The sequence below is a fragment of the Carassius gibelio genome, chromosome A8, assembly GCF_023724105.1.
Source record: "Carassius gibelio isolate Cgi1373 ecotype wild population from Czech Republic chromosome A8, carGib1.2-hapl.c, whole genome shotgun sequence".
In the NCBI taxonomy this organism is placed as follows: domain Eukaryota; kingdom Metazoa; phylum Chordata; class Actinopteri; order Cypriniformes; family Cyprinidae; genus Carassius; species Carassius gibelio.
The window spans coordinates 17,398,971-17,416,502 of NC_068378.1; the positions used below are offsets into that span (position 1 = coordinate 17,398,971).

The following is a 17,532-nucleotide window of genomic DNA, read 5'->3' on the forward strand; positions in this document are numbered from 1 at the left end:
AGCAATGGTCGTAATATTAAAGTATAAATTAAAACAAAGGTTTAAACGTAATTTAAAAAATATATATAGTCTATTTTATTATTGTTTATTATTATCATTCTTTTTAATTAATTTTATATACTGCCTACATGGAGAGAATGGGACTCTCACACACTCGACTCATCCATCATATTTTTTCCACTTGTTCTCATCTCACCTTCCTAGTGTTTTTTCCCTGAAAATTAATGTTGTTGTTTTTATTTTAAGAAGACTACATTCACATCAAATGTTCAGAAACATTTATTTTACACCGGGAAATAACTTTTTTTTTTTTTTTAGTCATACAATAACCATGCTACAACAAAGGTCTAATATTATTATTTTTAATAATTCAGTGTATGTACAAGAGACCTTCACTATAGAACTGAGTAGCATAGTTTCAGAGTCAAATTCATGTAACATACCATTTGAAACAAGGACAATTCATTATAAACAAGACAAAATAATATCATAAATAAAAAAAGCATAAAATTACCATTTCACTATAATCACACTAAACATTTTATCTCCTTACTGAAGACATACTATGCAACGATTTCCTGACCATTTTTCTCCAGCATGTTTTATTTTTTCTCCTTTAAGCAAGGTATTCATTCAAATGAAAATCCAACATTTTACTGACTAAGCCATACTGTTTATACGAGTGTAGTTCTGATACAGATAAATGCACAGGGAAAAAAAGACCACAGAGGCTAACATCGATTAAAAACCATCTAGAGCATTGAACAAGGGAATGAGAAAGAGAGTAGAAGAGAGGAGAAAGAGAGCAGATAGTGACCGAAGATACCATTATACTCGATAACAAAATGTAAACAATTCAATAAAAAATGATTACAGATTGAAAAGTAACAACAAAAAAAAAAGTGAATGAACATGGCTGGTGACATTTGTATTTGGCTAAAGCTAGAGCTAAGATGGAAAATGTGAACAGAGAATGACAGACAACATACAGACCTGCCCATGTCAGCAGGCAGTGTGGGATGCACTGTAAAAAGCATGAGTTTATATGGCATTGATGGTCATCTTAGTGTCTGTAATCACAGATTCAGGAAATCAGGTTTGGTATAAGGAGGTTATTAAAGCACTTTCAGTTATAATTGACGAGAGAACTGACCATGTGTGATCCGTTTAGCTGTTAATGTCGCCACACACACACACCATCTAATTCACAATTTCACCAAAAACAAAGCATAAACATAACCAACAGCAACACAATGCAGCTCCAGGATAGATATTACATTACTAGGCTTTATGAAACTGAAATAGTTTAACTGTTTAATCTTCTGAGGGATAATGCCACATTTCTGAGGCTCCTCAAGAGGAGAAACTATCAAATAAATGCTTGTGTTGGCAGGTAGAATCAAACCTTAGCTGCTCAAATAATCTTCAGGACTTCAAGGATTTCAAGTTTGGTGACGAACTTGCAGTTTAACAAAATGAAGGAAAGCACAACTGCCAAGAAAAAAGATCTCTTACATAGTCTTCCATTTGCTTCATTGTGAAAAAGCCTATTTTTAAGACAATTACAATTTTAGCATTATTTGCCAATTCAGAATATTTCTCTCTATCCTTATACTGCAGAGAACAATCCCATGACCACTGCTGTAATGTAAACACATTACAGAAATGTCCTAAAAACAGGCTCCATACTCTTTTAGGTATAATATACATATTTTGTCCTTGGACTTGAAGCATGTATCAAGATGTTAATAGTGTTAACCAAAAAAACTTTGTCACTTCAATAAATAAATTGGAAGAACAAACATCATACATGGCTACCGCTTAGGAATTAATGTCTTTAGAATACAAGCTTTTATCTCACAACAGACAGCATATCTTGGCATAGGGAGTCTCAAGTGGCCCCAAGAGGCCATAACCACAGACACCAAGCATAGTTATCTTAATATGCGGCAACAACTAAAATATAAAAATGACCAAAATTTACATATACTGTACATACACATGATGTGTATAGATTGTATATCTATATAAAAATGTCTCATCTGTTATAGTTTCCACCTTACGTACACACTCACCGTGATATGACACTATGGGAGTCTATGTCAGATTGTGTTCACAATTCTCTTTTGATGAGAGAACAGAGACACAACTGGGCCAAACTGAGCTTAACACTAAGACCAAAGCCAAGAGCCCAACATGTTATCGCACATCAACGAACAACTACACTACACAGAGATGACAGTTAAATCCATTCCATATATAGAGAAGAGTCCTAAGTTTGGCTCAGCTTGTTACAAATGGTTCTCAGAATAAGACGGGAACACCAACACCCAGATGTAAATGAGCAAAATACTAGGAAGGAATGAAATATTAGAATTTGCATCATTTGTATCTCTCTCTCTCTCTTTCAGAAAAAAAAAAAAAGCTCTAATAAAACAAAAAACAACATTACTTATGGATAAACAAAGGAAAGCGATCCAAAGAATCCAATTAACGTTGAATCATGTTGCGGTTAATTTCAAAACTTAACTCAATTACATGACACGAAGCAGATAAAATTGTCTACAGGGACACGAAAGATTCAAACTCTGCAGTGAACCAGGAATATTAGGTATGCGAACAGAATATCTGAGATTTTAAAAATGAATTATATTCCTGTTGTTTCTCAGCGCAGTTGCACTAGTCTTCGAACACCTATGGCAAGTTCACAGAGTCAACTTTAAACCACACTCAAGTACTTATAAATGGGAACAAACATTTCATGTCAATAAATATACCAAAAACGGAGTCAAGGAACAGTGCATGCCACAGGACGACGAGCAAATCTGGCTGGAGGAGGAGCGACGGAACGAGTGGAAGGCAAGATCGAATGTTGAAGGCAACAAAGAGATCAGGGTCAACAACAGGATCTTTTTAAATCTTTTTTCTTAAGCTCGATTTATAAGCTACGGTACGGTGAGGCGAATGTGAGCCACTCTTGTGTGGGTGAAGGAAGTGGTGTGTGAATAAGAGACGGGATACGCTAAAGAATTCAGCTCCATCGCTGGCTTTCCTCCTCTCAGAAACAGGCTTTTTTAATTGTAGTTGAAGGATTCTTTCCATTTTTTTTTCCTCTTGGAGAGATGGCGCAGAGTGGTGAGAGACAATCCACAGGGTGGAGGTGAAGAGAGTGGAGCGTTTAATTGAAGCCGGTGTCAGTGTGGTAAGTAGTATGGTAACCGTCAGACGTTAGCTGGGTGGTTTCTGTGGCAGACGAGGGCTGCATCACGATGGGCTCACCTCCACCTGCCTCTGCAGAAAGATTTCGACAGGACAGAAGGGTTTAAACTTAAAGGTTCTGGAGGACAATAGGGATAGCTGTTAAAAAGTGGCATGTTGAGGGCATATAACACACATCTAACCTCTCTCATCGGACTGCAGTTGGGCCTCTAAGTCTTCGGGGGAGACATAGAATTCCTGTTCCTGTCCCTCAGGTGGCCGCGGTTTACACTTCCCACAGCAGCAGTTACAACAACAGCACAGGCAGCAGCAGAAGTAGCAGCCTGTAGCCAGGCCACAGAAAATAAACAGAGCCTGTAGGGGGAGACAGAGAGCCACACAACAAATAGATTAAAAAATAAATAAATTAAGGTTTAAAAGTTAGTAAAGTTTTTTTCTTTTAAGAAATAATGTATACTTTTATTTAGGAAGAATGCATTAATTAATCAGTAATAATTGATAAAAAGTAAAGACATTTCTATTTCAAATACATGTTGTTATTTTGAACTGTCTATTCATCAATGAATCCTGAAAAAGTTTTTACAAAGATATTACGCAGCACAATTGTTTTAAACATTGATAAGTAGAAATATTTCTTCAGTACAGATCAGAATATGACTTGCATTATCATTATCACTGGAGTATTGACTGGAGTAACGGCTGTTGAAAATTCTGCAATAACATTTTTTAAAAACCTTTTATCAGGCCAGGTCGGGAATTGTTTTAAAGTCCAGCCAGAAACACATTCTTACCTTGGCCCACCAGCTGGACAGGACAAAATAAGTGTTGACGTTCTCTTCACCAAACTGTTCAGCCACATAAAGTCCCAGAGAGCCATACTTGTCATAGATGTTTCTCTTTGTTGAGTCGTTAAGAATAGCATGGGCATTGTTGATCTCTTTAAACTTATCAGCTGCCTCAGGGTTGTCAGGATTCTTGTCAGGGTGATATTTCAATGCCAATTTCCTTTAAAAGACAAAAAGGGCACATCAATTACATTAAATACTTTCAGAGTTTGGTCTTTGGACATAATAAAGGCTAAAACTGTGCATGGCAAATGGCCCCTGAATGCACTTAGTTTTATTGAGCTGCAGGGTTCCATATTGCTGTGTGCTGCATTTAGCCTATAAACATCTGATGAAAACTCCGGCCAGCAAAAGTGAAGAGAAGCGGAGCAGAACGCTGAACAGGGATGCAGAGGAAAGGACGGAGCTTCTCAGACTCACCTGTATGACTTCTTGATGTCATCGACAGTGGCCAGTTTGTCGACACCCAGCACATGATAGAGAGATTCTCCAGAGGTGGAGAGAGTGCGCTGCCTCTGCTGCTCAGCCATGTCAAATCAGGTCCTCAACAATCTGAACACACACAACATGCTGCATGGCAATATTTAAAAAAATACAAAGTATGAATACTGAAGCATTTCATTTGAACAACAGGGAACGTCATGACAGTGGCCTAATGACAGATAACCTTCATCATAATCTTAATCACTTTTAATCAGAAGTAATCATGGATCTTTATTTGCTAAGGTCATCTATTGATTAATTTGCCATTCAGATTTGTGGGCAGTTTTGTTTCGTCAGTCTTGGGTCTAACTGAAATCAGAGGGCATGGCATATGTAGAAAGTCTCTCCTTGAACTGCATAAAGTCCTTTGTTCAAAATATTAGAAAGCAATTTAGCTTTAGTTAAGATGCTGCCGTCAAATCTCAGTAATGAAAGCAGACTGCTTCAACTATACGACTAACATGTCTACTCTTCAACACAGATAATGGCTTTTTCACATAAGGCAACGCTGAAAATGTTCAATCTGGGATGTCACTGTGGCAATTAGGATGAAATTGAATGCTTTAAGTTATTTTTGAACATTATTTCTATAATATTATCTAATATTTTAAAATTATTTTTAATAAAATTGGAATACTCTCAAACTGATTAATGTATTTATTTCATTTAAGTCAACATATCACAGCTCAAACTGAGTTTCAAAGATCTATGATTTGATCAGAAAACAGATATTCCGAAGCGGTGATCTTCTCCTACTTCAAAGTAATTTGCTGTTCTGATTAAAGCTAACCAACAAAATCTCATTTCAGACGTCTGCTCTCATCAACGTTTATCGACTGTTTATGAACCTTTGGAGTTGCTAAATATGTACTGATTATAAATTTGCCTCTAAAACCCTGGGGACAGAGAAAACGCATTATCAGATGAACAGCAGACATGCAGAGAGAACGTGTCCGGTATTCTCCAGATCATAATTTGGGGTTTAAACACTAATACCACTCAAGATAATTAGTAGTTTAATTGGATTTCAGATCAATACTTCAACTTAGAGACTAAACAGATCAACTGGATCTTTTAAAAGACGGCATAAAAGGTTTTAATAATGGCCAAACATCAATGAATATCATGCTGCTTCTGTTGATCTGTCAAAGCATAATGTTCAGACTGTTGACACATCCCAAAGCTGTTTCTAATGACAACTAATGCAGTCATTTTCAACAAATCCTTTACTACTGTAATGATGACATAAGCAGTACTCATGATTCACCAGCTGACTCACACTTTTTCTATCAGCTTATTCTTTCGTGTTGATCCCCAGAAAGAGAAATCAATACCACAGGATATCACAGGTTTCAGTTTCCAGCAGGTGACATATTCATATCCTAACAGGGTGATGACAGATTTTTACAAGTATGGATCAATCAAATGCATACTGTTATGTTTACTGTAGACCGGAGATTTCAGCCGTACTATGATGTACCAGAGGACATGAAATACAAAGACTGACACCGTTTCATACATGTAGAAGAATAATGCAAGTGGTAAGCTGTCTCTCCATGTGCTTTGAATGTCTCATCATGTCTATGAGAGGCCTGGGTTTGTCAAATCAATCTTGTGCACCACAATAAGCTTTCCTCAGCTGACTGTAGCACCTCAGATAGTTTACTCAGCACTGCTAGAGCCCAATAATTCAGACAAGCATTCAGGGCTTCTGAGGAAGAGTGTGACTCCTCAAAGAAGATATTAGTGACATATCAGGACACAACTCTGTATAATGACATGGGTATGACAAAGGTATTACAAGGAGAGGGTGTCTTATGAGGACATAACCCATGTCCCCATTTTTCAAAATGCTTATAAATCATACAGAATTAGTTTTTTTGAGAAAGTAAAAATGCAATATGTTTCCTGTGAGGGTTAGAGTTAGGTGTAGGGTTGGTGTAGGGCCATAGAATATACAGTTTGTACAGTATAAAAACCATTACGCCTATGGGATGTCCTCACTTTTCACAAAAACAAACGTGTGTGTTTCACGTTAGTTTGAATAATCTAAAAGTAGCATTGTGCATAATTTATAATTGATCTCTAAACACCAAATTCTGTTGTGAACTTGGGGTTTTTATGTTATTCATATGTGTTAATGATAAGCATCTATATAGTATAAAATTATGATAAAAAAAAAAAACATTATTATTATAAATGTGACATGTTATGGCAGCATAGTGAGGATTGAGGAGCTGAAGAAACGGTCTGGCTGCTTTTAGCTTCACGTCGTTCCATGACACTTTCAAACAGACCCACCCATGATCCCCCAACATGGTGTCTGGGTTGACCGCTCACAAGATTTTGCGACAAAGCCAATAAGCAGGAATTATAGGTAGTGCATCATGAGTGGTTTGTGAACACGCATTGTTAGGGATTCTTTAAAAGAACCCACTCAATCGGGTCCTGAACAAATGTCTCTTTGTGTTGGTTCTTTATTCACTCCAAAACATATAGCGAGACCAGTACAGTGTGAATCCCAAAATGAAAGACTGAAACTTACATCTGAATAACTTGTTTAAATGGAAAGTTGTTGCTAAGATTTAAAGGGTGGTATCATAACTTGTTTATAACCGTTTTTACAAATATTTTCATTGTTATAGCAAATACATATTTGTGCAAATGAACATCATTCAGTCATGCTTTTAACAAACCTTATTAAAATAAATAAAACATAATCCCCTTTTTATTGCATTATCAATATTTTTACGTAACTCTGACTACATGTGCTGAAAAAAGAGAAATATGTGGTCTTTACATAAATATACAAAAATATTTTAAAAATCATTAAGCTGTCAGTACGTGTATTCATAAAGTCAAAAGGAAATCTAATAATGTGGTCTAAGTTTAAATGTTAGAAAAATAAATAATTTTTAAGACATCTTGCCATACCAAAAGTGGACGTTTCTGTAGAATGATCCAAATAGTATTTTATAAAATTAATTAATTGTTAACAATTAAAATATATTATATATATTAGGCCAATAATTTTACTGCATTTATTTAAGTCTGTGAAATCATTCCACTGCATGAAAGTCTGTGATATGTTATTAAAATGTGTAAACGCCTTATTTCTGAACTATGTCTGTTCTATTGAAAATATTAAATTTTTGTATTATTTGGCAACAGAACTCCCGGGTAAGGACCCGGAATCGAAATCGTTAAATTCCGCACGATTCCCATCCCTACCGTTTACAGATCGCCACGCAACTGCGCTATTCGGTCTGCATCAAAGAGCGCTCGTTTTTATAACACGAAATGACGCACTGTGTGTTCATAAGACAGCGACTTTATATGTGAACATGAAAAAATACACATGATTAATTCATTCATATAATAAAGCTGAGGAGGGGCGATTTGCTGATGTGAATCAGAGCAACAAACGGGTTTTTCCCTGCCCTTTAAATTGCAGACTGTGATCTACTGTGTCAGTAGATTACTGCAGTAGACGGAAAGTCCGTTTTAGTTCACCAAATGGAAAGGATTTACAGATAATCTCTGAGGTGTTTCGCTACTGCATCACCAGGAAGGGCCCGGTGCTCCTGTTTGCTTTGCGCTCCAGCATCCATATTATCTGGCCTGTTCGCTCGCGCTCCCGTTACACCACATAAGACCAATCACCCAAGCCTATGATAAATCAGGAGAGTGGATTCAACGCATGCACCGCTTACCGTTTCGTCGGCCCCGACGTCGTGATATAATTTCAGTGCGTTAAAGGAACCGATGTTAAATTTGTGGTTGCATCCCCGGGAACCGCTCGATCAAGTGTACCAGATGCAGCAGATATCGCTCGGCTCCGCCCACCCGTGACATCACCATAACGACGTGCGCTTCACCCCCTGCTGTAGAACTACTGAAAGCCCGTTTCACTGGACGAAAGGGGTCTTACACTGTCATCGAGGGGATATGACCAAGGAAACATAATAGTAACCCTAATATTACCTAATGTCACCTGTGTTTAAAGAATGGTAATTAACAAATTTTTTGTCTTTCTGTTTGTAATGCTATAGTCAGTTGTGATTTTTCATGCGGCTCCAACTGTCCTCTGTCGCCACCTTTTGGTGAGTGATAGCACTTGCATCTAATCATTTGTAGGCTACACAAGGGCTTATCGATCACTCAAGACTGAGACCGTTTTATTATTCTAATCATATAAACGGAATGACAATTGTCCTGCTGTTTCATTACATAATTTCAACCATCCCTGTTAATACACTTAAATCAATGAGGTTGATGAGTTTAAATCCATTTGTTCCAAATAACAAATAAAGAAACCCCAATGTGTCTCTGAAAGGAAGAATTTGTTGTCAACATGATGCTGAGATGATCTGAGGGTTAAACCAACTCACTTTGCTTCAGCCAGCGCTATGAATACGGTTACACCAATGACGTTCACCAGAGCCAGGATTGAGAACACATTCACCCAGGAACCTGTTACCTGTGATCTCAATCATGTAGCCAGACAGATATACCAACAGCAAACCTGTGAAATACAGTACAAAGAAAATAAGATTATGGGGAAAGAACAGAAGAAGAGCAATTACAATCAACAGTACAAATGTGGTGAGATGTTAGATATAAGTAACTGCAGGACTTAAATGTGAACTTCTAACATTTTGCAGTATGGTCTAAATTATGAGAAAAAAATGTCATGACATACTTGGTCTGAAAAAAAGTTATGAGAGAAAGGTTATAATTATGAGATAAATTCTTAATTATGACAAACATTTGAGTTCTAAATCATACTTCTAAGAATAAAGTCAAATTTCTGACAAATTTAGTATTAATTATTAGATGAAAATCCAGATTATGAGATTCCAGTAATTATGAAAATTCCGGAATTATGAGATAAAATTCTAAATTATAACAAGAAAAACTATTACATACTAAATCAAAATTATGAGATAGTGTTAATTATATGAAAGTAATTCTGACAGAGATAAGAAATTAAGTCAGTTGTCACTTTCGTAATTATTTTTCATAAATGTATAATCATATTTTGATTTGATTTGTCAAAATGATTACTTCTGTCAACATTTTCAGATTAAAAACAGATCACCTTAACTATTCACATTTTTTCTAATTGTCAAATAGAATTCAGAATGCGTACACTGACCTATCAAAAAATACTGTGACTAAACTATTTAAATGCTTCTTCTACAAGTTTATGAGGATACTAATGTCCAGTGGACTGTATAGTCTGCATACATGTAACTGGTTACATTACAGAAAAAGGGTTATAAACCCACCAGTAAAAGCAGAACATGCGTTCATAACCCCTGCAAGAAACATATTTAGAACAATACTTATTGCATTTTAATGAAATAAATAAAATAACATAATATTTAATTAAATTAAATAATTAATAATTAATTTTTACAAGCAAGAGGTGGACTCACCAAACATTCAAAACTCCGAGACATAAACACAATTTGTGAATACCAGCGTGAGATGATAAAGATATAGCAGGGACCTCAGTACAGGAATCTCTTATTCCATGGTGCTGCATGGTGAGTCAGATTTAAAAAAAAATTATACTAATTCCAATTATTCTATCCACGCAGTTGCTATGGCAAACACAAATACTGAAGCCAACTCTGATTGTTTCTGATTCACTGTGACTTCTCTAAAAGACTTCATTATACAAATTCTGGCCTTCTGAGCAATAAAACAGCACTCAATCAAAAAAAAGAGCACAAAATCTCAAGAACAATGCTACTTAAATTAAACATGTAAAGGATCGTATAAAAATAAATACATTTGAAGTACCTTGAAGAAGACATTTCCTTACTCAACAGGTCCAGCAAAGACCAAGGAAACCTGCACCATAAAACACACTCCCCCATTCAAACCAGTCCATCATCAGGGAACACACACCTCCAACCAGCAGCATCCTAAGAGAGATAAAGACTGCTTACTTACAAAATCATGAATAGTGTGGAACACTACATTAAGGTTATGTAATTCCAGAGGTGCTTGCATAAAAGAGTGAATCAGTTTTATTTCATCCTTAAATAAAAAACAATATGAGGTAAAAGAAAAAATGTAGGAAAACTTGGTATTATTCTTAGCTGGGTATTATTCTTACCCTATGTCGCACCCACAGGTCAGTGTGCTCATCAAAAAACCTCTCTCTCCCTCAATCACTCGCTGAGCACAGATACTGATAAGAGAAGGGTAGTCAACCCCTAAAATACAAACTCACAATCATGTCCTTCTGAGAATTAAATGCTCACTTTGAAATACTTATATAATAAGTATTAAATAATAATCATGTACCAAAGCATGATTCTTTTTCCTCATGTGGTGGAAATAGGCTTTTGTAATGGGCAGAAAAAATATAAGTGAATGCAAAAAATGTGTACTACTGAAATGAGTCGGGGAGAGCGGATTCTGATTAAACTACCAAACTAACTTAGACACACCCTGGTAATTACAGCCAATGCCCCCCAGCATCCAATTTCACAAGACTTGCTGGAGGACAATTCCATTTCAGACATGTAGACAGATTTCTAAGGCTCTTTAATACATTTTTCTGTTCCCTTTTTGAGGTAAAGAAAATTTCAGTCTAATTTCCTCTCATTCTTTTGACAGTTTTCTCCCTTTACTCCTCAACCTCCTAATGCTCTCACCCTGCATTACCCCCAGTAGAAACCTGCTCATTTTCATGATAACAAGAGGTCGGAGTCCAATGTTGGCCAGGAGCAGTGTAATAGCAGTCATCACGGCCCAGGTGGAGGTGGACAGCGGCAGTGCTCTCTCCTCCTATCTTGTAAAAACAAGGTTCATCAGCATCAGCATCTACCACTGTCTATAACTGATCTACAATCTGTACGCTTCAAAAAAAAAAAAAAAAACACTCACCTATCACTGGCATGGTCACCTAGTACCAGAGTAAAACAGTAACCCCAGGAAAAAGCACCTAGCACTATGCCAGTCTGGTTTTCTTTAAATTCTTTGGCCATGGTGACAGCACAGATTGGCATGGCCATCCGGGACCAGCAGAGAAGACATGTGACATTGCCTAAAGATGTTTTCAGTCTACAGGTGGTTTGAAGCGGTCCGATTCTTGCTCAGCAGCCATTAAATCCAACTGAGTAAAAACCAGACACCGAGAGCTGGTTCGGTGCTGAAGAAGAGAGTTTACGTCTGCATTTATAGAGCGAGCAGTAACACATAGGAGGCGGAAACACACCTATGGTAAACGTTTGAAGCGCAACTCATCCTGATCTGCATTTTTGTTTTAAGGACTGAAGGTGATAAATAGGTAGGAATGTATTAATTTTTTACAATTGGTGACACAAGACCACAGTTGGAAAATGTGTCATCTTGCAACATCATTCTGTATTAAATCTCTGTGATCTCGGATATCGGTAGAAGCGGCCTTATATTAAAAAAAAAAAAAAAAAACAGTAAACAAAACCTACTGTGAAATCAACTTTATCCCAAACAAGCAATACAAAATGTAAGCAAAAAATTAGACAAAAATCCTAAACAAAGCCTTAGGTCTGTAATGACAATATAGGTTTTGTAATTAAAATAGCTCTTATAAGAAAGGGCTAAACATTGTTTAATCCACATTATCAGCATCTGTAGCTTCTCATAATGATAAAGGTAGTTATAATCCATCAGTCTTTTTCTTCCCATCCAGGAGCTGATATTTCCCTAAAAACAACTTAATACAAGCATAAGGACATACTACTGTATGTGAAACCAGTGAAGAAGTTGGAATATTCAAGTTTCAAATAAAATAAAATCACAAAACACATGATATAACAGACTGAAAATGAGCAAAAACAGTACCATAGTAATATTTAATGTTCTTCAGAAAATAGGCTACCAGCATAGTAAATGGTAGATTAAAGTAAAAATTTAGGTTTAAGGGTTTTCAATCAGTATAGTTTTGAAATAAACTTATATACTGTTGATCAATTTACCTTTTTTTTCATAGAGGCATCAAGAAAAAACATCATATATAGATTTATATTTGCTATCCAGTCACTGACTGTTCATAAATAAGACAAAAATTAAAATGTGTTCATGTGGATTACAGTCTCTACTTGGGGTCCTCAATGGTGCCTTTGCTGAGGTCTGTCATTCTGGAGTATTTCACTTTTTTCTGGTCCAGTTCGTTTTGAGCCCACAGTAAAAGCTTCAGCACCTTTGCTATTTTTGGGGTAGATTCCCTGTTCTCATAGTCTAGAACAGCCTGGTTCACCTCGCTCCACACCTATAGAGGCAGACAGAACCAGGAATTAAGGAGGGAGGAACAAGTGCAGAATTCAGAACAGGTACAGTCATGTGTATAAAAAGGAGAGTCAACTGTCATGGAAATGAAGATCACTAATGTTTTATTATGGTTTTTTTCCTAAGGGCTTGCTATATTATTAGCATGTGCTTTAAAGCCTTGTTGGTTAAAGGAGTGGCTGATCAGCTTTCTTGAAGGCTTGATTTGTGTTTATGCAGCATAACATGTTCATGCTTTATAAAAAAAAAAAAAAAAACAACAACATTATTTTCAGATAATTTACCTTTATTTTATTTTACCTGTTTCCATTCTCGTCAAAACGGTCTGTTGAGTTATTGTTTCTATGAAGCCCCTCTCACAGAACTATGCAATTGGTCTCAGATTGGTTAGCTGGCCCAGTGTGTTGTGATTTGCTAACCGTCTTTAGTGCAAGTTGTTCATAAGAGTAAATCTGCATTTCATTCAGCTCATCTGCTGTTTTGTTCAGATATGTTTTATGTAATATAGTTTCACAAAACTAAAGTTAGATCATTCGGTTTTTGCTTCAAATTTCAAAATAATACAGTCTAGTTTAGATTAAAAACTGCTACATGTATGCTGCATCTTTGTTTGGATAATGATGAAAATCCAGTGGTTGCCTCTAATTTTAAATGGAAAGAGCACAGAACAAAACCTTAGTTTGTTCATATTAAAGAGATTTATTTCATTTGTTTTACTTTTTGTGATTTGGGGTTTGTTTTAAAATATACATTTTATATTCAGAACTCAAGTTTTGTTATATTTCAATTTAAAAAAGAAACGTGCAGCAATAGCCTATTGAGACAACACCTTTTAATTGACTGAATAATGTCTTCAATCTCATGAAGTGAATCGTTACATCCCTACTCTTGAATGAAGAACTTTAATACAGTTGCTTTGATAAGAATTAATGTACAGTATAATTTATACAGTGAGGTTTAAATAGTGTTTTATTTTTATATTTGTTTATTCTGTTTCTTGAATGCTACTGCTAAATACACCTGCTCTACCCAAACAATAAAGCACTGTTTGTTTGATTTCTATATTATTTGTATTTAGGGTATATCTTCGTTCTTCTTTTTTTTATGATAGATAAAGATAAAATTATGACAAAGATTTTTATCTTGCCCGCTTTGGCCTTAACATCTGCCATTAATTTTTATTTTATATTCGGTTACCGTATAAGGCTTAAATAGGGAAATTAGTTTGGCTGAACTGCTCAGACAACTTGCAAAATAGTAAAACTAATGATAAAATTGTGTGGTTTTCCTAAAACAAAAAAAATAAAAAATAAAAACAAAAATAAAAAAATGCTTACCTTCTGCCTCTGCATCATGTTGAGCAGGTCTCCAAATGGCGATTCTTCAGGGTTGTCAAAGGCGAGCAGTGCCAGGGTTCGCTCCATCTCAGTAAGACATTCTCTGCTCTCCTCTCCCTGTTCAGCCAGCTGTGACTGTGCAAACTCCAGCGCTGCCTCAGTCTCCCGCAGACGGATGAGCTCAATCAGATGCTGCTGCTACAACAGTTTACAAGAAGAGTTAACAACAGTTTCACAGTGAAGAACAGATCAAGTTTTACTAGAAATATTGTTTTCTTTACAGTACTTTTCAATTTTTTTGTCATCTCAGGTGCAACAAAAAGCCTTCATTTCTATGTTTGCTTGTGCATTGATAATAAACGCAACATGCCCATGGATTCCGTCACGGTTTACACTTGCTCTCTAAAACGCTCTCGTAGGCCTGGTTTATACCTGCTATTTAGATGTATTTTTGATGATCCAATCACAACTGAATGACACTAAATACAGGTGTAAACAAGGTCTAAAACAAGCTACTCCAATTTCAGCCACTTCCAGAGGTAGTTACAAACGGATTGCTTTTATAGTTTACATGCCCATGTGGTGAAATGCTTTCAAGCAACCACATAAAAAAACTGTCTCACTGCCCACTTCCATTAAATGTAATATTTTAATGGGAGAGGTTTTGAGAAAGCACAAAAAAACTGTCGATTCAAACTATGGTATATTGTGCTAAAAAACACAAATTAGGATTGAAATCACGGTTACATTTTTCAGTGATTTTTCAAGATTTTATTGTTTGTTTTTAAGATTTTAAATGGGTTGGCGCCTGTGTATTTATCAAAGATTTTACATGTCCACACTCCTGTTAAAGCACTGAGGTCATCCAATCAGGTGCTCCTCAATGTACCGAGAACTAGGTTAAAAAATAAAGGTGATCGAGCTTTTTCAGTGGTGGCACCTAACTTGTGGAATAGTTTACCTGTACACATAAGAACTGCTCAGACTGTTTGAATTTTTAATTACTTAAGACACACCAATATTCCTTGGCTTTTATTTCAAGCTGAGCTGTGACATTGTGATGTTTTTACTGTATTATACTTATTTGTGTGTGACTTTTTATTTTTATTTTTTGGACACTTTGGTCAACCATGGTTGTATTTAAATGTGCTATATAAATAAATTGAACTGTACAGAACCTTTTGCCGAGTTCACATTGCATGATTTTAACCCAATCTTCACTCATTGACAGTTTTGTGGAAATCGCTGAAATCGGAGATCGCTGCAGCATCTTCACACACTAGAAACTAACATTCTCATACATTATGTGTATTTGCATTGTTTTGACCTTTCTCCTTGCACACCACAATTCGTTGACTGTCTGTACAAAGTCTGCTCACTATTAGTCAAAGTACGTTTTAGAAATTATCTTTAGCAAGTATAAAAACAACTGGAAAACAAAGCCGAAACCTGGATATTTTAGTTAATTTGGAGATCCAGGGCAGGACATGTCCAGTAAAAAAAAAAAGGATGACCTTGTCACCATTCATATTCTTTTCTTTGAATGTATGCAGTGTAATGACTTAATTTTCAGATTTATATTCATGTGCTGCATTCAGGCCTGCTGCAGAAGTGATTGAAAGTGTGATGAAATAAGATGGATTAGTCTAGATGAAACTGAAGCAGGAAACACATTTAAAACGCATCTTAATACCAGGTGTGAACAGTACTTTAGGCATCTCCCTCTCTCCAAGCATGTCCATATGAGGTCAGATGTTTACCTGAAGGTGAAAGTATAGGTATCGATTGGAGTCGAGGAGGTCTGGGTGGAGGCTGTTAATGAGAGCAATGGCTTCCTGGATCTGACCTTTAAGAACCATTTCCCTGATCTTTATCCTCTCATCCAGAGAGTCCAGATCCACGTTCGGCTCAATTCCAGATTCCATACGAAACTTCTCTGCAGCTTCTTTAAATCCCTCTGTGGAATATGATCATGATCAGTGGGGAAGTTTATGTATTTGATATTGCATTAACATAATGTAAATAATGTGATGAGAAAAGGCTACACGTTAGTGCAAGTATACTTGTATTTATTTTAATTTATACATATCTGTGCATTTGACTTCAAACCAAGCACTATGCTATAATATAAAATAATACTGACATACCTGTTACTAGATAGTTCATTATAAGCCTGTTCATATCTGCCCTCTGAAAGTGCACATTATTCAGTTTATCCATCCATTCCTCCTTGGTAATATCCACAGGCTTTTCTGAATAACTCATCATGGATGTACTGTGGTAAACATGACATGTGTATTAAAAAAAAAAAAAAAAAAAAAAAGACATTTGCACACATCCAACATAAAAATACACGTCGTGGACTCACTTTTAAATGCTATTATCAGATAAGTATTATCAGATAAGTAGTTTGACTCACTTTTAGTGTACTGTGCTGTCTATGTAATCAAAAAAAAGAAGCTATTTTCACTTTTAAATAGTCTGTGATGTTGGTGTTTGACGGTAAATTAATTAACTGCACTGTGCACGTTCATGTTCATGTTTCGCGGTGTTTCTTCTCATAGACAGCACAACAGAGCAGCCACTGGCCAGTCAACAGTGTACGCGACGTCAAAGGATTATGGAATGGTGACACTGATGTACTTGACAGGTTTAAAATTATTAAAGACTAGTCATTAAGTTTTGAAATTTCGCCTTAATTATTTTTCGCTTTTATCGATATATGAAAATTAACAAGCTATGATGCATGAACCTCTGCAACGCGTGAGATTTGCAGACGGGCTTGTTCAGCTGTTTTTTAACAATAAAATTGCCAAATGACCACGCATGGAAACAAAATAATAGGCAATAATATTGATGTTGTTTTTTTTATTCATGTTATTTATTTGTTTTCATCTGAAAATATAAAGAATGATGATAAAATACTTACTGTTTACGTTTGTGTTGGTGGGCCTCACCGAAGATCACGCGATAACAGACGAGAGCTCTTAATGAGACTTGAGGGGACGTCAGTGATTGGTCAGAATACTGACGTCACGGTTGCTGTGGCAAAGCTGGTAAGGTTGCCAGATCGTGTGCACGATTTGTTTTATTTACGGAACATTAATATCTGGAACAAGTATTTATTTATTATTATTTGCTTTAAAGCTATTTAAGGAAAAAAATATAAACGTTTGAAATACGTTTTTATAAATTGCATATTGACTTCATACATAAAAGTCTAATGACAATCTAATTATTATTATTTATTTATTTATTAAATATAGGCCTATGTAGATCTTAATTGATAAACTGATAAATCAGTCAAATTTCAATAACTAACCTCGTAATGACTAATCAAATTGTCATAACTGGACCTT

The 17,532-nt window shown here is 35.8% G+C and overlaps 2 protein-coding genes and 1 pseudogene across 2 annotated transcripts; all 3 read right to left on the minus strand.

Moving 5' to 3' along the window:
* Positions 1-261: 261 nt before the first annotated feature.
* LOC128018697 (dnaJ homolog subfamily C member 5-like) lies at positions 262-8,400 on the minus strand. The gene is made up of 5 exons (XM_052604401.1): positions 8,261-8,400; positions 4,485-4,616; positions 4,011-4,224; positions 3,402-3,573; positions 262-3,291 (listed from the first exon to the last, which is right to left on the minus strand). The coding sequence occupies exons 2-5, from the start codon at positions 4,592-4,594 to the stop codon at positions 3,179-3,181; spliced, it is 609 nt and encodes a 202-aa protein (XP_052460361.1). The 5' UTR covers positions 4,595-4,616; positions 8,261-8,400; the 3' UTR covers positions 262-3,178.
* A 1,590-nt stretch (positions 8,401-9,990) lies between these two features.
* Positions 9,991-11,813, minus strand: LOC128018140 (solute carrier family 17 member 9-like; annotated as a pseudogene).
* A 200-nt stretch (positions 11,814-12,013) lies between these two features.
* LOC128018698 (glucose-induced degradation protein 8-A homolog) lies at positions 12,014-17,221 on the minus strand. Its single transcript, XM_052604402.1, has 5 exons — positions 17,103-17,221; positions 16,321-16,448; positions 15,934-16,130; positions 14,174-14,371; positions 12,014-12,819 (listed from the first exon to the last, which is right to left on the minus strand). The coding sequence occupies exons 2-5, from the start codon at positions 16,439-16,441 to the stop codon at positions 12,646-12,648; spliced, it is 690 nt and encodes a 229-aa protein (XP_052460362.1). The 5' UTR covers positions 16,442-16,448; positions 17,103-17,221; the 3' UTR covers positions 12,014-12,645.
* Positions 17,222-17,532: the final 311 nt, after the last annotated feature.

Excerpts from the sequence above, each read along its gene's own strand:
- LOC128018697 (XM_052604401.1), bottom strand. The coding sequence starts at position 4,594 with ATGGCTGAGCAGCAGAGGCAGCGCACTCTCTCCACCTCTGGAGAATCT. Across the intron at positions 4,225-4,484 it reads GACATCAAGAAGTCATACAG|GAAATTGGCATTGAAATATC; the intron begins GTGAGTCTGAGA and ends TGTCTTTTAAAG. Across the intron at positions 3,292-3,401 it reads ACTGCAGTCCGATGAGAGAG|AGGCAGGTGGAGGTGAGCCC; the intron begins GTTAGATGTGTG and ends ATCTTTCTGCAG.
- LOC128018698 (XM_052604402.1), bottom strand. The coding sequence starts at position 16,441 with ATGATGAGTTATTCAGAAAAGCCTGTGGATATTACCAAGGAGGAATGG. Across the intron at positions 16,131-16,320 it reads AATGAACTATCTAGTAACAG|AGGGATTTAAAGAAGCTGCA; the intron begins GTATGTCAGTAT and ends CATATTCCACAG. Across the intron at positions 14,372-15,933 it reads ACCTATACTTTCACCTTCAG|CAGCAGCATCTGATTGAGCT; the intron begins GTAAACATCTGA and ends AAACTGTTGTAG.